The sequence below is a fragment of the Oryctolagus cuniculus genome, chromosome 21 (genome assembly GCF_051225735.1).
Source record: "Oryctolagus cuniculus isolate XC-2025 breed Fujian yellow rabbit chromosome 21, ASM5122573v1, whole genome shotgun sequence".
NCBI lineage: Eukaryota > Metazoa > Chordata > Mammalia > Lagomorpha > Leporidae > Oryctolagus > Oryctolagus cuniculus.
Window position 1 is genome coordinate 29,246,414 of NC_142887.1, and position 22,903 is coordinate 29,269,316.

Here is a 22,903-nt window from a genome sequence, read left to right on the forward strand (position 1 = left end):
GACTTCAAATGAGATCACAGTTCAGGGGCCTTGGAAGCCACACAGAGGCCTGGCCTTTGATGTAGGAGAGACTGGGAGCCACTGTGGGAGGGCCAGAGGGAGTGACCCTTCAAAGAGGTTTGGGAGGAAGAATCAAGAGACACCTGGAGAAGCTGGTGTACAACTGGGGGCTCCTTTGCAGAGATGTTGCTCTACCTCATTGGGTGGGGGGCAGAGTTAGCGATGGAACTTGCTACCCAGCTGGAGCCCCCATAGCTCTGGGCACAAGGAATTACTTAGATGGTCTGAGACATGAGAGGGTGGACATGCACAGGGTCTTCAAAAAGTGCGTAGTTCCTGCATTAAAAACAACCACAACCCCTTATCTTTTAATTCCCTTGTCTAGGAACTTCTCGTATAATCATCCTGGAAGTAGCCCTTTGACACACGCCAATGTGGCCTTGTCCCCAGAGGCCCCTGTAGTCAGCTCTTTGCTCTTCTATGGTTTCACTCATGAGAGATGCTTCCTCTCACCATAGCGAGGCCATCTCTTGGCTCCCAAGGGTCCCATCGGGCTCTTCCTTCTCAGGTAGTGAGAAACAGTCCCCTGCCCCCAAGGCCATCTCTATGGAAAGTATGGGTTGGGGATGCACTGAGAAGCAGAGTGACAGGACAAGGGAGGGAAGGCAGGTGAGTGTCCGAGGGGGCTGGACTCTCAGCAGGTGTGCGAGAGGCAGAGGATGGAGCGTGGGAAGGGAAGCAGGCAGGCAGCTCTGCTTCTCTGCTCCCCGAGTCTGATGTGTTGCTGTCCTGGCTGCTGTAGGGGGCTTGGCCGCTGTGATCTACACGGATACCTTGCAGACTGCCATCATGATGGTGGGCTCTGTGATCCTGACTGGGTTCGGTAAGTGGGGCTGGGGTGGGTTAAGGAGGTGGGGGTGGTGGTGGTGGCCCAGCCCAGACTGTGGGTGTGCAGGGGTAGCTTTGTCATGCCTGGAAGCTTCAGGTTGGGGCTGGCTCAGAGACCACCTGGATTCCCTGCCTCTCTCTCTCTCTCTCTCTCTCTCTCTCTCTTTCTCTTTCTCCCTGATACACACACACACTGGACCACACTGGACACACACACACTGAGCCTGAACCACTTCACGTGATAACATGGGGCTCTGTCTGCAGAGAAATTGAACAAGACAGGATGAGGCTAAATAACCCAAGTAGAAATGTCCAAATGTTGAGTCTTCACTCTTAGATTTTATGCTGTCCGCTTTGATGTCCATACAGAATGCTGTCCATACTTTGATGTTAAGTATCTTTTCTTTGGTGACTTATTGGCAGGAGGTGATACCTATCCTTTCAATGCCCTTGTTTGACAACGTTTAAAAAACTGACCACTTGGGGCCAGAGCCATGGTGCAGTAGGTTAATCCTCCACCTGCAGTGCCGGCATCCCATATGGGTGCCAGTTCTAGTCCCGGCTGCTCCTCTTCCAATCCAGCTCTCTGCTATGGCCTGGGAAAGCAGTGGAGGATGGCCCAGGTCCTTGGGCCCCTGCACCCATGTGGGAGACTGGGAAGAGGCACCTGGCTCCTGGCTTCGGATCGACGCAGCTCCGGCCGTTGCAGCCATCTGGGGAGTGAACCAACGGAAGGAAGACCTTTCTGTCTGTCTCTCCCTCTCACTGTCTGCAACTCTACCTTTCAAATAAATAAATAAAAATCTTAAAAAAAAAAAAGACCACTCGATGGTAGTAGCCCTCCCAGTGTTTGTTTTTGAAATTTTACTTGCTGATGTGATGCTAAAGACGAGAGTGGAAGCCCTGGATGTAGGGATGTTGTTGTGGGAGGCTACAAAATGCATTTTATTTTCTGGTGCACGAGGCCCTCTGTGTGTCCTGCAAAGACCAGTATCTGCTCTCTACTCTTTCGTCTCCCAGCTCTTTCCCTTAGTTGCTATTGGTTGGCATTGGGGATGGGCAAGGCAGGAGCTGGCATGATTTGCTTAAGGACCAACAGCTGTCAGGTGGCAGGTTCCAGATTCCATTGCCTGTCCAGGCCACTGCACTGGGACCTGGGCTGGGGGTCCCTTTGTGTCTCTGGGTCTGGGCTTGGATTTCCAAGGACCCCAGCTCATAGCAGAGGTGAGAGTGAAAAAAAAGGTCTTTGCATGTGGTACAAAACCGAAGTCTTCCATTTAATAATTCAAACATCTTTCCTTTTGTTTTTCTCTTTTAAATCTTTATTTATTTGAAAGGGAGAGAGAGCAAGAGGGCTCTTCCCCATTGCTGGTTCACTCCTCAGATACCCACAATGGGTGGGTGGGGAGAAGGGGGCTGAAGCCAAGGCTAAGAATTCCATTCAGGTCTCCCACACGGGTGACTGCCTCCCAGGGCTTGCATTAACAGGAAGCTATAGTCAGGACTCAAGCCCAGGCATTCTGATATGGCACATGAGCACCCTAAACAGTGTCTTAACTGCTAGGCTATATGTAAACCTTTTGTCAAGAAGGTTATAACTGGAGCTCTTTCTCTTTCTTTCTTTCTTTCTTTCTTTCTTTCTTTCTTTCTTTTTTTCTTTCTTTCTTTCTTTCTCTCATTCATTTATTTGAGAGAGTAACAGACAGTGAGAAGTAGAGACAGAGAGAAAGATCTTCCATCTGCTGTTCACTCCCTAAATGGCTGCAATGGCCAGAGCTGGGCTGAGCCAAAGCCAGGAGCCAGGAGCTTCTTCTGGGTCTCCCACACAGGTGCAGGGGCCCATCTTCTACTGCTTTCCCAGGCTATAGCAGAGAGCTGGATCAGAAGTGGAGCAGCTGGGACTTGAACGGGTGCCCACTTGGGATGCTAGTGGTGCAGGTGGCGGCTTTCCCTTCTATGCCACAGTGCTGGCTGCGTGGAGCACTTTCAAAAGCTATTGCTGGGGCTAGACCTGTGGCATGGCAGTTAAGAAGTAGAAGCAGTAGAAGACGGCCCAAGTCCTTGGGTCCCTGCACCTGTGTGGGAGACCCAGAGGAAGCTCCTGGCTCTCCTGGCTTCAGATTGGCACAGCTCTGGCCGTTGCAGCCACCTGGGGAGTGAAACAGCAGATAGAAGATCTCTCTCTCTCTCTCTCTCTCTCTCTCTCTCTCTCTCTCTCTAGATTGGCACAGCTCTGGCCGTTGCAGCCACCTGGGGAGTGAAGCAGCAGATAGAAGATCTCTCTCTCTCTCTCTCTCTCTCTCTCTCTCTCTAGATTGGCACAGCTCTGGCCGTTGCAGCCACCTGGGGAGTGAAGCAGCAGATAGAAGATCTCTCTCTCTCTCTCTCTCTCTCTCTCTCTCTCTCCCCCTCTCAAGCAAATAAATAAATCTTAAAAAAAAAAAACCACAAACTATTGCTTTGGGTCTGCACAGCCTAGGGGAGGGATAGGGCGGGTTAATAACCCCATCTGGTGGATGAGAAAGCTGAGGAAGGAGACTTGCCCAGGCCTGTGCAGTGAGTGCTCTCTGTCTGTTGGCTGGGTCCCCCCAGTCTCTCGGGCATCTGTGGGAGGAAGCCACCACAAAGAGTGGAGTATGACATAATGTTTGTTTCTGTGTCTGTGCTTTCCAGCTTTTCACGAAGTAGGAGGGTACGAGGCCTTCACGGAGAAGTACATGCGAGCCATTCCCAGCCAGATCTCCTACGGAAACACCTCCATCCCACAGAAGTGCTACACCCCAAGGGAAGACGCCTTCCACATCTTCCGAGATGCCATCACTGGGGACATCCCCTGGCCCGGGCTCGTCTTTGGAATGAGCATCCTCACCCTTTGGTACTGGTGCACTGATCAGGTACCCGAGCTGGACATGCAGGGTGGACGGACGGACCAGGCTTTCCCCCACGGGGCTGCGGGAGCTCCTGTCTGTCTATGGCTTATTGGGCTGAGAAAGGCAGGGGCGGGCTCCCGTGACCTGCAGGCTGGTGAGCCCCGGCGACACAGGGGTGGCACAGGATGGAGACCTGGCATCTCAGGCGGTGTCGTGGGCTCTCTGGCCTGCCCTCCTGCCCTCACTCGGCTCTCCCTGTTAGGTCATTGTGCAGCGTTGCCTGTCAGCCAAGAACTTGTCCCACGTGAAGGCCGGCTGCATTCTGTGTGGGTACCTGAAGGTGATGCCTATGTTCCTCATAGTGATGATGGGGATGGTGAGCCGTATCCTGTACACAGGTAAAGCCCCCCGCTGCACCCACGGCTTCTCTTCCCCAGCCACCCGCCTCCCAGGCGCTTCGAAAGCCCTGTAGCTCCCTGCTCCTGCCCCCCTCCCTCCTCTTCTTCCTTTGCTGTGATAAAAGCCAGCTCTCACTGTTCCTGAGATGCAGAACTTTTGGGGTTGTTTCCCCCCATTTCTTACATCTGCAGTTGCTTTCCTTTCTTTAAAACCAAACACATATTCCAAGTTCAAGTTTGGGACACGCCTCCAGATTGTTCCGCGCCCCCTCCCCCCACTCCTATTTGCTCAGCTGTTATTCCTCTCCTGGCCAATCCAAGGCTTGTGGTGTGTATGTGTGTGTGTGATGTCATTTCCAAATTCCATGTCAGAGGCTCCCAGCCAGCCAGTCTCTAATCGCCTGAGGCTCTGGGCCGGGTTTCCGGGATAATTTCCTTAAAGCTACCTTGAGCCTTGCTTTTTGCCGTGTAGGGTGAGAGATTCGTCCCTTGCTTCTTCCAAGACCTGCTCCATCCTTGCCATTTGCAGGTTTTTTTTTTTTTTAATTGATTTCGGGTAGCCAGCATGAGGCTAAACTGTTCTGTGCTGTGTGAAATAATGACCAAAAAAAAAAAAAGCCCTCCCTCCCCCCGAGTGACAGTTTGGCAAGTGTCCTCCAAAGTCAAGACAAGACGGTCTGGAGACTGTTACTGGCTGCATTCTCCTCATAGTATTTTCACATTCCCACCTGCCAGGAGGAAAACACAGGGGCCAGCATTAGGGCTTAGCGGGTAGAGCCACTACCTGTGATGCCGGCATCCCATATGGGTGCTGGTTTGTGTGGCTGCTCCAGTTCTCATCCAGCTCCCTGCTAATTAATGGCCCGAGAAAAGCAGCGAAAGATGACCCCAGTGCTTGGGCCCCTGCTACCCATGTGGGGTACCTGGATGAAGCTCCAGGCCCTTAGCTTTGATTTGGCCCAGCCCTGGCTATTGCGGCCATCTGGGGAGTTAACCAGCAGATGGAAGATTCCTCTCTCTCTCTCTCTCTCTCTCTGTAACTCTTCCTTTCAAGTAAATATATAAATCTTTAAAAAAGGAAAATACAGCCAGCCATTTGAATCCTTGGGTTTGTGCATGGTGTATTCAACTAGTTGTGGATTTAAATATTTGAAAAAGAAATTGCATCTGGACTCAACATGTACAGACTTTTTTTCCCTTGTCAGGATTCCTTGAACAATAGAGTAAACAACTATTTACATAACATTTGCATAGCATTAGATATTCTAAGTAACTCATCTAAAGATGAGTTAAAGTACACCAGAGGATATGCAAAGGTTCTATATGCATTTTTAAAAAGACGTTATTTATTTTATTTTTATTTATTTATTTTTTGACAGGCAGAGTAGACAGTGAGAGAGAGAGAGAGACAGAGAGAAAGGTCTTCCTTTATCGTTGGTTCACCCTCCAATGGCCGCCGCGCGGCTGGTGCGCTGCAGCCGGCGCAAAGCGCTGATCTGATGGCAGGAGCCAGGTACTTCTCCTGGTCTCCCATGGGGTGCAGGGCCCAAGCACTTGGGCCATCCTCCACTGCACTCCCGGGCCACAGCAGAGAGCTGGACTGGAAGAGGGGCAACCGGGACAGAATCCGGCGCTCCGACCGGGACTAGAACCCGGTGTGCTGGCACCGCAAGGCGGAGGATTAGCCTAGTGAGCCGCGGCGCCGGCCATGGCTTTATTTATTTATTTGAGAGGCAGAGCTACAGACAGAGAGAGGGAGAGCCAGAGAGAAAGGTCTTCCATCTGCTGTTCACTCTCATAATGGCTGCAATGGCCGGAGCTAGGCCGATCTAAAGCCAGGAGCCAGGAGCATCCTCTGGGTTTCCCACATGGGTAGCAGGGCCCCAAACACTTGGGCCATCCTCTACTGCCTTCCCAGGCCATTAATTAGCAGGGAGCTGGCTTGGAAGAGGAGCAGCTGGGACTCAAACTGGCATTCACATGGGATGCCGCTATCGTAGCAGAGGCTTGGCCCACTACACCACAGTGCCTGCCCCTCTATATGCCTTTTACATGAAGGACCTGATCATGCATAGATTTTGGTAATGGGGATTTGTGGCAGTAATCCAGGGATACCAAGGGATGACTAGATAGCTAACTGAACGGTTCGTATTATAATGGATATTACACAGATTTATGTATAAAAAATTGAGACAGTGCAATGATGAATCAATACTATATGGAACTGCACCAGATGAGGTACCTAATAGGTGTTTGCTGATGTAAATCCTACATAGATTTTTTAGAATTCTCCTCAAGACTCTAGATCATGTCTCCTTCCAATCCAAGGCCACTTTCTTTCTATCTCTACTTTGTAAATTTCCCTCTGCTTTGAAACTGTCCTTCCTTCCTGCTCTGAATTTGGGGATGCATTGGGACTGGTGGGGCAGAGACGTGGGATGGAAGGGTGGAACCCCTTCAGGGTTGTGGTAGGAATGTCCTCTGAGAAGTCTTGTTTTAAGAAGGTAAAATTTGGGGCAGTCGTCCTAATGTCTGCTTGATAACGTGGCTTTTCATCTCTCCCCAGACAAAGTTGCCTGCGTCGTGCCCTCGGAATGTGAGAGATACTGTGGCACCAGGGTTGGCTGCACCAACATTGCCTTCCCAACCTTGGTGGTGGAGCTGATGCCCAATGGTGAGAGGATTTCCTGGGAGATTGGTGGTACCAGTTGGGTTTAGGTTCCATCTGGATTTCTCTGGGCTTTCTGGGGCAACACAACTTCTGAGCCTAGGGGGAGGGCAGGGAAAACCTCATTCTGGGTGTGTTCAGTTTTTGAACATATCTTCCCACAGTGGGAATGAGACCTATGGCCAGCATGGGTGAGGGTGGTTTTCAGCCCTCTTGCCATCCACAGCACCCCTAGCAGCAATGAATCCCTTAGCCATGATGGTGGATTATGGGTGAAGCTGGATCTTGAACACATCTGGGCCTCTAACTCAATGGTGGCAAGGAAGGAGCCACAGCTCATTTCTTAATATATCTGGTCTTGGGGCTGGCGCTGTGGTGCAGGAGATTGGGCCATGGCCTGCAGCACCTAGTGGACTAATAATTTAAAACCACAGTCCATTTCTTTGTTTTTCTTGAGGAATGCGTCCCATATAGGCACTGGTTAGAGTCCTGGCTGCTTTACTTCCCATCCAGCTGCCTGCTAGTGTGCCTGGGAAAGCAGCAGAAGATGACCCAAATGCCTGGGCCCATGCACCCATGTGGGAGACCTGGAAGAAGCTCCCGTCTCCTGGCTTCAGCCTGGCCCAGCCCCAGTCATTGTGGCCATTTGGGGAGTGAACCAGTGGATGGAAGACTCTCTCTCTCTCTCTCTCTCTCTCTCTCTCTCTGTAACTCCTCCTTTCAAATAAATAAATAAATCTTTAAATAAAAATGTCTCATCTTGGTAGACGAAGAGTTGGAGGACATGGTGCAGTTTCAGAAGGCATGCCAACCTTGAGTTCTCATGTTTTCCAAGCGTCAGTGGACTGAGATGCGTTTGTGCCACTCAGACGCTCCTTCTCTTCCAGGGCTGCGGGGCCTGATGCTGTCCGTCATGATGGCGTCTCTCATGAGCTCCCTGACCTCCATCTTCAACAGCGCCAGCACCCTCTTCACCATGGACATCTACACCAAGATCCGGAAGAAAGCGTCTGAGAAGGAGCTCATGATCGCAGGAAGGTAAATGAAGCTTCCTCCACCAGGAACCTTTTTTTTTTTTAAAGATTTATTCATTAATTTAGTTGCAATCATACTGATGGAGAGAGAAAGAGAGGGCTAGAGACAGGGAGATATATCTTCTGTTTTACTCCCCTCAAATGTTTGCAACAGCTAGGGATGGGCCAGGCTAAAGCCAGGAGCCTGGAACGCCATCCAGGTTTCCCATGTGGGTGGCAGGGAACTTGAGCCATCAACCACCGCCTTCCTAGGCACATCAGCAGGAAGCTGGATCAGAAGCAGAGCAGCTGAGACTTGAAGCAGTGCTCCAATATGAGATGGTGGCAACACAGTCACTTAACTGATTGTGCCAGAGTCCCAGCCCCTCTGCCAGGAAAGTTTGATTGATCAGAAAGGCTCATGATTGGCAGATGCCTGAGTAGAGAGGGAGTAAGCTCTGTGGGTAGTTCTATCTGCCCTTCAGTGGTATTTAACTTTGAAGAGCGAGAATGCGATGCCTCTCTGGAGTTAGAGGTCATGTCATCTAACCTTCAGGCGATCAATGAGAGAGTGAAACTTGTCCTGACCAAACCCAGATGTTGTGGACAGTGGCAGAGGCGGGATTGGAATTCTGTAGCAGCTCGGGTCTTTCTTTAAGACCCTTCATGCTGCTTCCCGCTGCTCATCTCAGCTCTGTACACCGTGGCTCCCCACACTGGCTGTCTTTCAGGCCTCAAGGCCTGTGACGTTTCAACCCCTTGATGCAACATTTTGTGAAGTCCTTGTGAAGGCCCAGTGGGGCTGTACTTGTGAGTAGACTGTAAAGTCTACCACAGCTAGCTTTGCGCTCATTTGTCGTTCCCAAATGGGCTAGTGATATGAGGATGCTTCCAAGGAGTTGGTGGGTAAAACAAATTAAAAGATAAGATTTTATGCCAAAGATTGTAGATGTCCATGCATATTTTTTCATACTATGTATTTTTTTAAAATTAGCTTTAAAATAATTATTTGGGAGAGAGAGAGAGAGAGAGAGAGAGAGAGAGAGAGAGAGAGAGAATGTTTCCATTTACTGGTTTACTCCTCAAATGCCTGGAATGGCTGGAACTGGGCTGGGCTGGCCCTGGGAGATGGGGACTCAGCCCAGCCCTGCTGTGTGGGTGAATGGCAGCAGCCTAATTCCTTGGACAATCAGCAGTGCCTTGCAGGGTCTACATTAGCAGTTAGCAAGAGTCAGGATCTACATCCGGGAACTGAACCCAGGTACTTCAATGTGGGATGCAGGTATCTTATCTGCTAGGCTAAATGGGCACCCCTTTTGTGAACTTGCTGAAGACCCTCGAATGCATGGATTTCAAGATGTTTCGCATAAATGTGTCTTCTAATCCCATCTTCCATGAACTTTCTGAAGGGCCCTTGTACACAACAGGATCCTGAAAGCATTGGTTAAAGCATGGGTCCAGTGTGCTCATTATCATCATTATTTATGCTGCAGGGTCCCTGGTAGGGGATCAACAGAATGTCACTTCTGTATGCTTCTCTGTAGGCCCAAAGCAGATCAGTCTCCTCGGCAAAAGTCCTTGGGTTGTCAGGCAAGGGATAGGTTTCCATCAAGAGCAGAGGGCAAGTGGGCTGCCACCTCATGGATCTGGGTCTCCTGGTCCTAAGACATCATTAGGATGTGCATCCCGAGACCATTGCCCCGGGACTTGTCACAGCTCTGGACAAGCTCACGGTGACATGAAGCCATCCCAAAGTCTGCTCTGGGGACTGGAAGACCAATCAGGGGCTCAGATAAGAAGGAGACGGCTGCGGCATGCTGTCCTCGGAGGAGGGAGAACCTGAGCTGAGTCCAGACTTGGGGGTGGGATCTGGGCAAGTGGGGGGTGGTAGGAAGGGCATTCCAGAGGGAGACAGGAGTAGGTGAAAACACTGCTTTGTGGAGGGCAATCTCCGACTCTTTTGCCTTAAATACAGAGGTAAGGAAATCATAGTTGTCTAATTAAGCCAAGAGCACAGGTAAGAACTTGTAAGGGAATCCTCAGTCTTTACAGGAGTTAAATGAAACCCCAAAGGAGGAGAGCTGGTCACCTGGTAGTGTCCTTCCCTACCTAGATTGTTCCCTTAAAAATTCTTCTTGGCTGGTGTTTTTAACTTTCTTAAGGAGAATCAGGCAGAGAGGGGGGTAATGACGGTTTTTGCTATCTGTCGAGTGCCTGCTCTTTGCAAGGTGTTTTATTGTCACTGACATTTATTCCAACCTTGCCAAGGCAGTGATAGCGTTTTCAGTGTTCAGATGGAGAATCTGAGACCCAAAGAGGTTAAGCACCAGATCCTATGCCCCCACAGAAAGCATAAGAACTTGAATCTAGGACTGCCTGTTCCTACACTCTGCTGTCTCCCAAAGCTGAATTCTCTTACGGCAGTGACCGGGCCTTGGCTACTATTGAAAGTTATGTGCTTCCCTTGTCAGTGGAAACAGATGGCTTTCCTGTGACTGGAATAAAGAAGAGAAACGCCTCAGGAGTGAATTTGCTTATTATTTCTTCTTGCTTTCATCATATTGTGTGTGTGTGTGTGTGTGTGTGTGTGTGTATGTGTGTATCTGAGAGGTACTTCTAAAAGTTCAGGGAAAATGGAATGAAAATGTTGGTGCAAAATTTTTGGAATCTGTGCAAAGGGAGGATCTTTAAAAAGTTCACAGAAGGGGTAGATATTATGGTAGATAAGCCACCACTTGGGAACCAGAGTTGCTGGTTCAAGTCCCAGCTATTTTGCTTCTGATCCAGCTTCCTGCTAATGCATCTGGCACCCATGTGTGCAACCCAGATGAAATTCCTGGCTCCTGGCCTCTGCCTGGCCCAGCCCTGGCTTTTGAAGGCATTTGGGGATAGAACCAGTGGATGGGAGATTGCTTTCTGTCTCTTCCTCTCTCTTTGTCATTCTGTCATTTTACTTAGTAAATAAACTTGAAAAAGGTCACAGAAAATATATAGTGAAAAGACCCTTCATATATTTAAAAAAATTTTATACCAAAGTAAACATTTGCTTTGAATTTTCATTTACTTACTGTCATTTTATTGTAACACAGAAGAGAGATGGAGAGACAGGGAGATCTTCCATTGCTGGTTCTTTCACAAATACCTGCAACAACCAGGACTGGGCCAGGCCAAAGACAGGAACCCAGAACGCAATCTCAGTTTCCCACATATGGGTGTCAAGGACCCAAATACTTGAGCCTCCTAGAGTATGCATTAGCAGGAAGACCAATCAGAAGCAGAGGAGCTGGGACCTGGGCCAGGCTGTCTGATACGGGATGCAGATGTTCTAAGTGACAAATTATTTGCCACACCAAATGCCTGTCCTTACATTTAACCTTTTAATTCCATTTTCCAGGAATCTTTTGAAATACGTGTGTGTGTGTGTGTGTGTGTGTGTGTAATACACAGCGCTGCATGTATTTCTTCACATAGAGTTGCTTACTTACATTCTGTCGTGGGGCCGTGATTATTGCAGGTTGTTCATGCTGTTCCTGATTGGCATCAGCATCGCCTGGGTGCCCATTGTGCAGTCAGCCCAGAGTGGGCAGCTCTTTGATTACATCCAGTCCATCACCAGTTACTTGGGGCCGCCCATTGCTGCTGTCTTCCTGCTTGCTATTTTCTGGAAGAGAGTCAACGAGCCTGTGAGTATCTTTCTGACATATCTGGGAAAGCCCACCCAGCACGCGAGTTCCCGAGTGGGCGTGCATTTTATCCATGAGAGGGATTCAGTTTCTCAGAGCGCTTCGGTAGAAATGGATATTCTACTGAAGGCTTGCATTGGAAAGCTGCCAGGGCCCACTGGGGCTCTCTGAGAGGGAGCCTGAGCCCCTTGGGTGTTGGTACTGGGTCCACCGTCTCTCTCACTCCCCTCTCCTGGCTGTAGTCTCCCAACTATTGCTGTATGTTTTCTACCCAGTCTTGATGCTGGTGGGGACCACAAGTGCAGGTGCAGAGGTTCACCTGATTTTTCAAAGGAAAGAGAATTTTGGAATGAAGGCGTTGGGTTGATATTCTACACCAGTTATTGGATGCTTCACCACAATTATATTATGCATCCTTGTTTTGTGTTCCAGGTGAAATCATGTCACTGAATCATGATAGGCCCCCTGACAACTCTGATACAACATTCCGTAGCCATACTCTGGGCTCCTGGGCTCTAACTTCAGATGGCCTGGAGCTACCATTTCATCGTCATTCTTCTGCCTTTGTCTCCTCTCTCCCTACAGGAACACTAGAGTACTCAGCTGTTTTTTGAGTTCAGCATTAGTTGACCAAGGGTTTTCTTCCACAGGGAGCCTTTTGGGGGCTGGTCCTCGGATTTCTGATTGGGATTTCCCGTATGATTACCGAGTTTGCCTATGGAACCGGGAGCTGCATGGAACCCAGCAACTGCCCCACGATTATTTGTGGTGTGCACTACTTGTACTTTGCCATCATCCTCTTTGTCATTAGTATCATCACCGTTGTGGTTGTCTCCCTCTTCACCAAGCCCATTCCAGATGTGCATGTAAGTATCCATTTGTGAGACCCATCCTGCCCTTGTATCACATGGAGAAACCAAGACTAGGAGTTATCTCTTGAGTTCTATACAATTAAGGCACCAAAGAGTTGCCTGTAGAATTCAAGACATTTCTAATATTATGTCTTATGGATTCCATAACTTATAAGCAGGAGAAGTTTATTTGGCTTAAGGTTATGGAGGCTGAGCTCAAAGGGCTGCCCTGTGGCAAGGGCCCTGTGGAAGGCAGCACATGGCAAGAGAGCACAAGAGGGCTGGAGAATGCAGTCGTGAATTCATCATTGTATCAGCAACTTGCTCCTGGGACCCCAACACTAATCCAATCAGGACAGACTACCCATGAGCTACTCACTTCTTAAGGCCCCACCTCTTAGTCATGTCCCAATAGCAATTAAACTTCAGCATGAGTTTTGAAGGGGACATTGAAACCACGACACAATAACAAAGTCCAATTGGTTTAAGACTTAATAAATGGCCGGCGCCGCGGCTCACTAGGTTAATCCTTCGCCTAGCGGCACCGGCATACCGGGTTCTAGTCCCGGTCGGGGCGCCGGATTCTGTCCCGGTTGCCCCTCTTCCAGGCCAGCTCTCTGCTGTGGCCAGGGAGTGCAGTGGAGGATGGCCCAGGTGCTTGGGCCCTGCACCCCATGGGAGACCAGGAAAAGCACCTGGCTCCTGGCTCCTGCCATCAGATCAGCGTGGTGCGCCTGCCGCAGCGCGCCGGCCGCGGCAGCCATTGGAGGGTGAACCAACGGCAAAGGAAGACCTTTCTCTCTGTCTCTCTCTCTCACTGTCCTCTCTGCCTGTAAAAAAAAAAAAAAGACTTAATAATTATAAGTGTTCTTCTAGATGCCTGCATTGACTTAAGGTTCATCTAAGCCTTCCCAATTCAAATAAAGAAGACCAGTTGTGAGCCATTTTCACCATAGGCAATGGAGTCTAGTGACTCAACACAAGGACGTCTCACCCTTTCGTGGTTCCAAGGGAGCAGAACGAGACAGTTAACTCAAGATCATACTTGTCTATAAAGAAAGAGAAAGGTTTTGTTAACACTTTATGCAATCATACACAAATACAAGGATACTTCGAAAAGTCTACTAAAAATGATTAACTGAATAATTAACAATGTGTAAGTGTGTGTGTGTGTGTGTGTGTGTGTGTATTATTCAACTATCAAAAAGAATGAAATTGCATCATTTGGAGCAAAATGGATGGAACTGAAGGACATCATGTTGAACAAATTAAGCCAGATACAGAAAGATAGATGTTATATGTTCTCTCTTAAATGTGAGAGCTAAAATTAAAAAAAAAACAACTCAATATAAATGCATAATGTTGTTTACTAGAGGCTGGAAGGGATAGAAGATTTTTGGATTAAAAGAACAGGGGAAGCTGAGTGTGGTTCATTAAATGTGACAAAGATACTAATAAATGTTAGTGAGAGAAATGGGTGTTGGAATGTGGAAAAATATAAGGAAACAAAATAAAAATAAAATATAAACAAAAACAAGATTAAAAATATGAGTTTATTTTGGCACAAAATTTTTGAAATCCATGCATACTTTTCTCATAATGTGTATTTTCCATGTATTATTGAAAATATTTTTTGCACCAAAACAAGCTTATAATTCCGATTTCATTTCTCACAACTTTCAAAAGTACCCTTGTGCAAGGGTCATAGAATCCCTAAGAGACCTTAAACTTCACAGCCAAATTTTGAAGAGCTGTGAAAAACTTTAGGGCCAATGAAGACTGCTTTTGTAGCAGCAGAACCACTGTCATGCCTATTGACTTGATCTGTCATAAGCCTTCTTTATATTGTATTCATGGCTTCCCCATGTCTCAATCTTTGAAAATATCATAATGTCCTGGAAATCAGTAAATCAGGAATCTCTAGAACATATGTAAATGCATAGAGACTGAACAACATGCTCCTGAATGAACAGTGGGTCATTGAAAAAAATCAAAAAATTTCTGGAAACAAATGAAGATGATGAAACAACATATCAAAGCATATGGGATAGAGCAAAAGCAGTGCTAAGAAGAAAGTTTATAGCAATTGGTTCCTACAACAAGAAATTGGAAGGGCACCAAATAAATGAGCTATCAATGCATCTCAAGGATCTAGAAAAACAACAGCAAACCAAACCCAAAACTAGTAAGAAAAAAGAAGTAATTAAAATTAGAGAAGAAATCAACAAAATTGAAACCAAAAAACAATGCAAAAGATCAGCAAAACGAAGAGTTGGTTTTTCGAAAAAAAAAAAAATAAAATTGATACACCATTGGCCCAACTAACCAAAAAAGGGGAGAGAAGACCCAAATCAATAAAATTAGAGATGAAAAAGGAAATGTAAGAACAGACACCACAGAAAGAAAAAGAATCACCAGAAATTTCTACAGAGAGCTGTATTCCAGCAAATTGGAAACCTAGAAGAAATGGATAGATTCCTGGACACATGCAACCTACCTAAATTGAGCCATGAAGACACAGAAAACCTAAACAGACCCATAACAAAGATGCAAATTGAATCAGTAATAAAGACTCTTCCAACAAAGTAAAGCCCAGGACAGATGGCTTCACTGCTGAATTCTAACAGACTTTAAAAAACTAACTCCAATTTTTCTCAAGCTATTCAAAACAATTGAAAGGGAGGGAATCCTCCCAAATTCTTTCTATGAAACCAGCATCACCTTAATTCCTAAACCTGAAAAAGCTGCAACAGAGAAAGAGAACTACAAACCAATTTCCCTGATGAACATAGAAGCAAAAATGCTCAACAGAATTCTATCCAATGTAATCCAACGACTCATCAGAAAGATCATTCACCCAGACCAATTGGGATTTACCCCTGGTATGCATGGATGGTTCAGCATTTGCAAATCAATCAATGTGATACATCACATTAACAAACTGAAGAATAAAACCATATGATTATCACAATAGATGCAGAGAAAGCATTTGATAAAATACAACACGCTTTCATGATGAAAACTCTAAGCAAATTGGGTGTAGAAGGAACATTCCTCAACACAGTCAAGGCAATTTATGAAAAACCCACACCCAGCATCCTACTGAATGGGGAAAATGATTGTTTCTTTTGCAGTGTAGAAGCTTTTCAGTTTGATGTAGTCCCATTTGTTGATCTTGGCTTTACTTGCCTGTGCCTCTGGGTTTGGTTTTGTTTTTTTTTTTGTTTTTGTTTTTTTTTTTACAGGCAGAGTGGACAGTGAGAGAGAGAGAGACAGAGAGAAAGGTCTTCCTTTGCCGTTGGTTCACACTCCAATGGCCGCCGCGGCCGGTGCACCGCGCTGATCCGATGGCAGGAGCCAGGTGCTTCTCCTGGTCTCCCATGGGGTGCAGGGCCCAAGCACTTGGGCCATCCTCCACTGCACTTCCTGGCCACAGCAGAGAGCTGGCCTGGAAGAGGGGCAACTGGGACAGAATCCGGCGCCCCGACCGGGACTAGAACCTGGTTTGCCGGCGCCACAGGTGGAGGATTAGCCTGTTGAGCCGCGGTGCCGGCCTTCTTTTTTTCTTTTCTTTCTTTCTTTCTTTTTTTTTTTTTTCAGATTTACTTCTTTATTTGAAAGGCAGAGTTACAGAGTGGCAGAGGCAGAGAGAGAGTGAGGTCTTCCATCTGCTGGTTCATTCCTAGATGGCCACAATGGCTGGAGCTGTGCCTATCTGAAGCCAGGAGCCAGGAGCTTTTTCTGGGTCTCCCATGCAGGAGCAGGGGCCCAAGCACTTGGGCCATCTTCTACTGCTTTCCCAGGCCATAGCAGAGAGCTGGATCAGAAGTGGAGCAGCTGGGACTCAAATTAGACCCCATAAGGGATGCGGGCACTGCAGATGGCAGCTTTTACCCATTACACCACAGCACTAGCCCCAGTATATCATTCTTAATAATTTGTTTGACAGGCTTTAAGTTAGAAAATACATTATATTAGCAGGCATTTCTTTCTTTTTTGTGTTTGCCTTTTAATTTTAAAAAAGTTTAACTCCCACATATAGGAGAGAACATGAGGTATTTGTCTTTCTGTGTCTGGCTTATTTCACTCAACATGATGTCCTCAGGTTTCAATCATTCGATGTAAATGATAGAATTTCATGTATATATATGCAAACACACACATTTCACATTTTCTTTATCCATTCATCTGATGATGGACACTGTGGCTGATTCCATATTCTGACTATTGTGCACAGTGCTGCTATAAACATGGTGGTGCAGGAATCTCTTTGATATAACGTTTTTTTTTTTTTTTTTTTTTGAATATACCCAGAAGTGGCACTGCTGGTTCATATAGCAAGTCTATTCCTATGTTTTTAAGAAATCTCACACTGTTTTCCGTGGTGTCTGTTCCCACCAACAGTGTTTAACAGGAAGTCTTATGTCCTGGTGTGAAAGTTTTTTGAAATCCATGAATAGACTTTTCATGATATGCACGTCCATGAACTTTTTGAGGACCCCTCATATTCATGCACTTTAAAATATTTTGCAACAAAATACACTTACTTTTGATTTTTTTCATGAGTTTTCTGAATTACCCTTATATGATTTACATCTAAATTCCCATCCCAACATACTTGTACTTAGAGATAATGCTGTGGGTAGGACGGTTATCTACATTTTTGTAGCTACTGAGAGGGCGAATCCCATCTCCTTTTTTTTTTTTTTTTTTTGGACAGGCAGAGTTAGACAGTGAGAGACAGAGAGACAGAGAGAAAGGTCTTCCTTCCGTTGGTTCACCCCTCGCGCTGTGCTGATCTGAAGCCAGGAGCCAGGTGCTTCCTCCTGGTCTCCCATGTATGTGGGTGCAGGGCCCATGCATTTGGGCCATCCTCCACTGCACTCCCAGGCCACAGCAGAGAGCTGGACTGGAAGAGGAGCAACCGGAACAGAATCCGGTGCCTCAACCAGGACTAGAACCCGGGATGCCGGTGCCACAGGCAGAGAATTAGCCTAGTGAGCCGCGGCGCCAGCCCCATCTCCTTTCTTGATGCATATCTCTTTGTTCTCCCAACGTCTTGGTCCAAGACCCTTTTTGGATCTTTCTGTTAACCTGTCTGGCTTTCTGTGCAGCTCTATCGTCTGTGCTGGAGCCTACGTAATAGCAAAGAGGAGCGCATTGACTTGGATGCAGGAGAGGAAGACATTCAAGAAGCTCCAGAGGAGGCCACTGACACAGGTAATTGATGCCTTATAGCTGGTTACCAAGCCAAGAAAATTACTCCTATGTCAGCAAACCTTATCAAAGCCTTCACTAAATGCCTTTGTCAAAGGTCAGATCTCTCTTTGAGAAGCAAGAGAGGAGCAGAGTGGGGGTAAGATGAGCAAATACGCCTTGGGAGGTTCCTCCTCGGAGGCCTGGTCAAGGGGAGGAGGGAGGTTCAGAATTGTTCCACTTACCGCATACCTCATATTGTACAGTGCTCAGTAAGTGTGGGTGAAGAATTTCTCACCCTGTTTTTATTTGAGGCATCATGAGGGATAAGAGAAGAGTTGGAGGTCTTTTGTTGCAGCCTATGAACTGAGAGTAGATAGAACCAGACATATTCAGTTCTTGTGACATCAGGTTAATGGGATGAGATGAAATCTTGGAATCTTATGTTGTACCATATCAGATTTAGAGAATTTGAAAGCCCAATGAGAGGATGCTTAGTCGTTGCCCTGAGACTTATCCTTGGAGTTCTTTCTTCAACTTCCGTGTTATACCTTTTCCTCCCAACATGGGGGAGATGCACACATGGTTATGGAGATGTGTGTTATGCAGAAGCATGGGAACTCAAGGTCGTATGGTCTTCAGCTGAGCTGGAGGTCTCATCACTCCATCTAAAAGTCAGCACAGGTGCATCAGAACAAGTTCTGAATCTGGTAAGGAACATCCTAGGGTCATGGCTTTGGAAAGGGCCCTCGAGGTCATTTGGTCTTACCATCTCATTTGACAGACATGCAGATTGAGACCCAGGGAGAGAGAGGTTTGGCCTATGGTCCCAAATCTGATAGAATCTGCTCCTGATTACTAAAGATCTTTCAGTTCTGAAATTTGTGACTGCAATAGATGCAGAGCCACAGGCAGCTGACCATGGTTCAGAAAACGGGCAATGCTTTCCTGCTTTCATGGAGCAGGCAGGCAGTACCTCTACCTCTAAAAATGTCTCCATGATGAATAAGAATATCATAGATTATAAAAGAACATGGATAAGGAGGGTTTCTTTTAGCGTTGATAGACTTTAATGTGAAAGAAGGGATTATTTTTGCATCAGTGGACTTTAGGTGGTGTAGAAAGAACCCATACAATTTTGACTCAGAATAAGGAATAAGGATGGTACAGAGATGGATTACAGGATTTGGAATCAGACAGGACTGGGATTGAATCCTGACTTCTTAGTACCCTGGGGAAGAGAACCCTTTTTCTAAAGCTAGGTTCCTCACTTAAAAGCATTCGAAATGATAGCCAATGGTTCAGCACTGTTGAAAACACTAGATGAAATAATGCTCCACTATAGGAATTGGCTATAATTATCATCATCATGATTGCTTTTTGAAAATTTTTAAGAAGATTTATTTATTTATTTGAAAGTCAGAGTTACACACACACACACACACACACAGAGAGAGAGAGAGAGAGAGAGAGAGGTCTTCCATCCAATGTTTCACTCCCCAATTGGCTGCAATGGCCAGAGCTGAGACGATCCAAAGCCAGGAGGCAAGAGCTTCTTCTGGGTTTTCCACATGGGTGCAGGGGCCCAAGGACTTGGGCCATCTTCTACTGCTTTCCCAGGCCATAGCAGAGAGCTGGATCAGAAGAGGAGCAGCTGGGTCTCGAACCAGCACCCACATGGGATGCTGGCGCTTCAGGCCAGGGCGTTAACCCACTGCACCACAGTGCCGGCCTCCATGATTGCTTTTAAGAGAGAGTTTTTTTTTTTTTTTTTGATGGAGTGGTCCAGAAAAGAATGAGCAGCAAGTGTTCCTCTATCAGAGGTGCTATAGAAGAACCCAGGCATTGGCAAGAGAGTTGGTGTGGTGACTGCCAAGGTCCATGCATTACTCAAATTCTGCTGTTTCTTGGTGAATGCAGAGTGAAATCAGACTGAACACCCCACCTTGCTGAAGCACTGTAGGCTAAGCTGTGTTGAGGGAGCTGGGTGATGCACTCACCGTTCTCTGAGAACAGCAGCACGAGGGAGACTTGCAGCTCCTTCACCGAAGTCATATACTCATCATTGTCATCACCATCACTGTGGTGATTGGAAATGACAGGATTATAACACAGTTGTAAATATCCTACTATAGTGATTCATGTTAGCATCACACCATCCTTTTAAGGCAGATAATGCAAGTATAATTCTTCCAATTTTACAGATAAAGGAAATAAGACAAAGAGACTGTCCCAAGACCACTCAACTTTTTGTCAACCCAGAGAGCCATATTTCTCACTTGGGCTTGCTGGTGAGCCCAACTCCTTGCCCTCCCTTCTGCCTTCTACTATGAATGAATCACATGGGAGCTGCATAAGGATACTTTCCGTTCTAATGTGTATGAGAGAAAAGAGAGAGAAGGAATGGAACGAGACAAATACCTTTTGACATCTACTATTTACTAGATGCTCACTCATTAAATCTCTCCCTAAATGTTCATTCATACAATGTTAAAGAAACCCAAGGAACAGAGAGATGAGTTAACAAGGCTACGAAGAGGGATTTTGGTCTCAGTTCTTATACGGGTATGGACCTGATCATTAAGGTTCTTCGCAGTTTTATTTATTTATTTATTTATTTATTTATTTTGACAGGCAGAGTGGACAGTGAGAGAGAGAGACAGAAAGAAAGGTCTTCCTTTGCCATTGGTTCACCCTCCAATGGCCGCTGCGGCCGGCGCGCTGCGGCCGGCGCACCGCGCTGATCCGATGGCAGGAGCCAGGAGCCAGGTGCTTCTCCTGGTCTTCCATGGGGTGCAGGGCCCAAGCACCTGGGCCATCCTCCACTGCACTCCCTGGCCACAGCAGAGAGCTGGCCTGGAAGAGGGGCAACCAGGACAGAATCCGGCGCCCCAGCCGGGGCTAGAACCCGGTGTGCCGGCGCCGCTAGGTGGAGGATTAGCCTTGAGCCGCGGCGCCGGCCAAGGTTCTTCGCAGTTCTAAAATCCTGTGATTCTTTCAAAAAATTCTGAGATTATAAAAATGAGAAAATGCAGAGCAGTGGTCTCCAAGTATAGGAAAATAGAGTGTACTTGATCTCCTATTTAGTGAGTGGTAGAGTTGGGCTTGAAAAACCAGGTGTATCTACTTCCATTGTCACACCAGGGCACAGAGGAAGGAGTCGGTGCCCTGGTGAGCCTCCCATTTGAGGGTCAGGCCAGCTGCATGGCTGGATTCAACAGTGCTGAGTTGCAGCATCAGATGTTAAGCCCTGGAAGTGTTGGTCACTTCTTGCCTGAATCAGCATCTGCTAGTAACAGTTCTTACCCTGCACCAGGGTGGACTGTGAAGCCTCAGAATTGACAGGTGTAGCCAGTGCACTCCCAAATCATCCCAGCCAAACAGGTATGAGTTTATATATTTCAGAAATGGCTTTTCCATGTTCTTGGAAAAATGGCATGAAAAAATAAGCTTATTGAAACTGAACTTCATGAATAATTTTCTCATATATGCATTTCCATGAACTTTTCAAAGACCCCTCATATGCATAGATTTAATAATTTTATATCAAAATCACTACATTTCCCATGAACTTAAAAATTATTTGAGAGAGAGCGAGAAAGAGAGAATGAGAGAGAAAGAGAGAGTTTACTCTCATCTGCTGGTTCACTCCCCAATGCCTGTAACAGTTGGTGCAGGGCCAGCCTAAAGCTAGCACTGGGGAACTCCATCCAGGTCTCCCACATGGGTGTCGGGGAGCCAACTATTTGAGTTGTCCCTGCTGCCTCCCAGGGTCTGCATTAGCAAGAAGCTGGAATCACAAGTGGAGCCAGGACTCAGATCCAGGGATTGATAGGTGATGCTAGCAACCTAATTGTCCCCATTTTCCTCAAACTTTTTGAATTATATTGTATAATTGTGTGCCGCAATTCCCCAGCCCATTATTGACATCTCTGTCTCATAGACCAGGTTCCGGCTTTTCTGTTCTAAATCAAAACGAATGCCTTATGCATTGGGCCTGGTAGAGATAAAACATAGGCTAGCTAGCTGGTCATAATGGTGAAAGAATACTTGTTTAATTACAGTTCATTTGAACTTTTGTGCCCTTCTCCTTCCTGAAAATAAGACAACTGGGACGTCTTGGCAGAAATGTGGGGGCTCCGTGGTGTGCTGTCTTCCTTGGGAAACTTTTCTAGTTCCCTGCTTCTGTTTCCAGTAATCCATCCTCTCTCTCTCTCTCTCTGTCCTCCTTCTTCCTTCCTTCCCTTCCTTCCATCCTTCTTTCTTTCAGATTTATTTATGTATTTGAAAGGGGGAGAGAGAGAGGGAGAGGGAGAGATTTTCCACCTGCTGGTTCACCCCCCAAATGGCTGCAACAGCCAGAGCTGAGCTGATCTGAAGCCAGGAGCTTCTGTAGGTTCTCTCATATGAGTGCAGGGATCCTAGCACTTGGTCCATCTGCTGCTGCTTTCCCAGGTGCATTAGCAGGGAGCTGGATTGGAAGTGGAGCAGCTGGGACTCGAACCAGTGCTCATATAGGATCCTGGCATTGCAGGCAGTGGCTTTACCTGCTACGCTGCAGCACCAGCCCCAGAAATTCCCTATTTTTCTCTCTCTCTTTTTAAATTATTTATTTATTTGAAACACAGAGTTGGGGGTGGGGGAGAGAGAGAGAGAGAGACAGAGAGACAGAGGTCTTTCATCTACTGGATCACTCCCCACAAGGCTGCCACTGCCAGGGCTGGACCAGGCCAAAATCAGGGGCCAAGAACCTCATCCAGGTCTCCCATGAGGGTGGCAGGGACCCAAGCACTTGGGTCCGCTGCTTTCCCAGGCACATTAGCTGGGAGCTGGATCGGAAGCAGAGCAGCCAGGACTCTGCTATGGGATGCCGGCATCGCAGGTGGCAGCTTAACCCTCTGTGCCACGTCAGTCCCTCTAATACTCCTTTTGTGCTTTTTTTTTTTTTTAATCCCGACACAGAAGTTCCTAAGAAGAAGAAAGGATTCTTCAGGCGGGCCTATGACCTGTTTTGTGGGCTGGACCAGGATAAGGGACCCAAGATGACCAAGGAGGAGGAGGCTGCCATGAAGCTGAAGCTCACAGACACCTCCGAGCACCCTCTGTGGAGGACCGTGGTGAACATCAACGGTGTCATCTTGCTGGCCGTGGCTGTCTTCTGCTACGCGTACTTTGCCTGAGTCCCGGCCGCTGCTGCCACTCGGCAAGGCTGGCGTGTGTACTCTCTGCCTGCCTTTCATCCCATGCTGCGGTGGCGAAGGGGAATCAATCCCTTGCAAAGTTTGCCCCATTTGGATAAATGTCTATATGTAAATTACAGGCTGGTTGGAGGAAAA

At 47.1% G+C, this 22,903-nt stretch overlaps 1 protein-coding gene across 1 annotated transcript in view; it reads left to right on the forward strand.

The window, feature by feature from the left end:
• Positions 1 to 22,903, forward strand: part of SLC5A1 (solute carrier family 5 member 1) — a 72,168-nt gene extending 49,265 nt beyond the window's left edge. The window contains 9 exon segments of the mRNA NM_001101692.1: positions 803 to 883; positions 3,562 to 3,782; positions 4,021 to 4,156; positions 6,723 to 6,830; positions 7,712 to 7,862; positions 11,352 to 11,520; positions 12,171 to 12,386; positions 17,486 to 17,591; positions 22,530 to 22,903. Of these exon segments, the coding sequence (NP_001095162.1) occupies positions 803 to 883; positions 3,562 to 3,782; positions 4,021 to 4,156; positions 6,723 to 6,830; positions 7,712 to 7,862; positions 11,352 to 11,520; positions 12,171 to 12,386; positions 17,486 to 17,591; positions 22,530 to 22,747 (1,406 nt within the window). The 3' untranslated portion in view covers positions 22,748 to 22,903.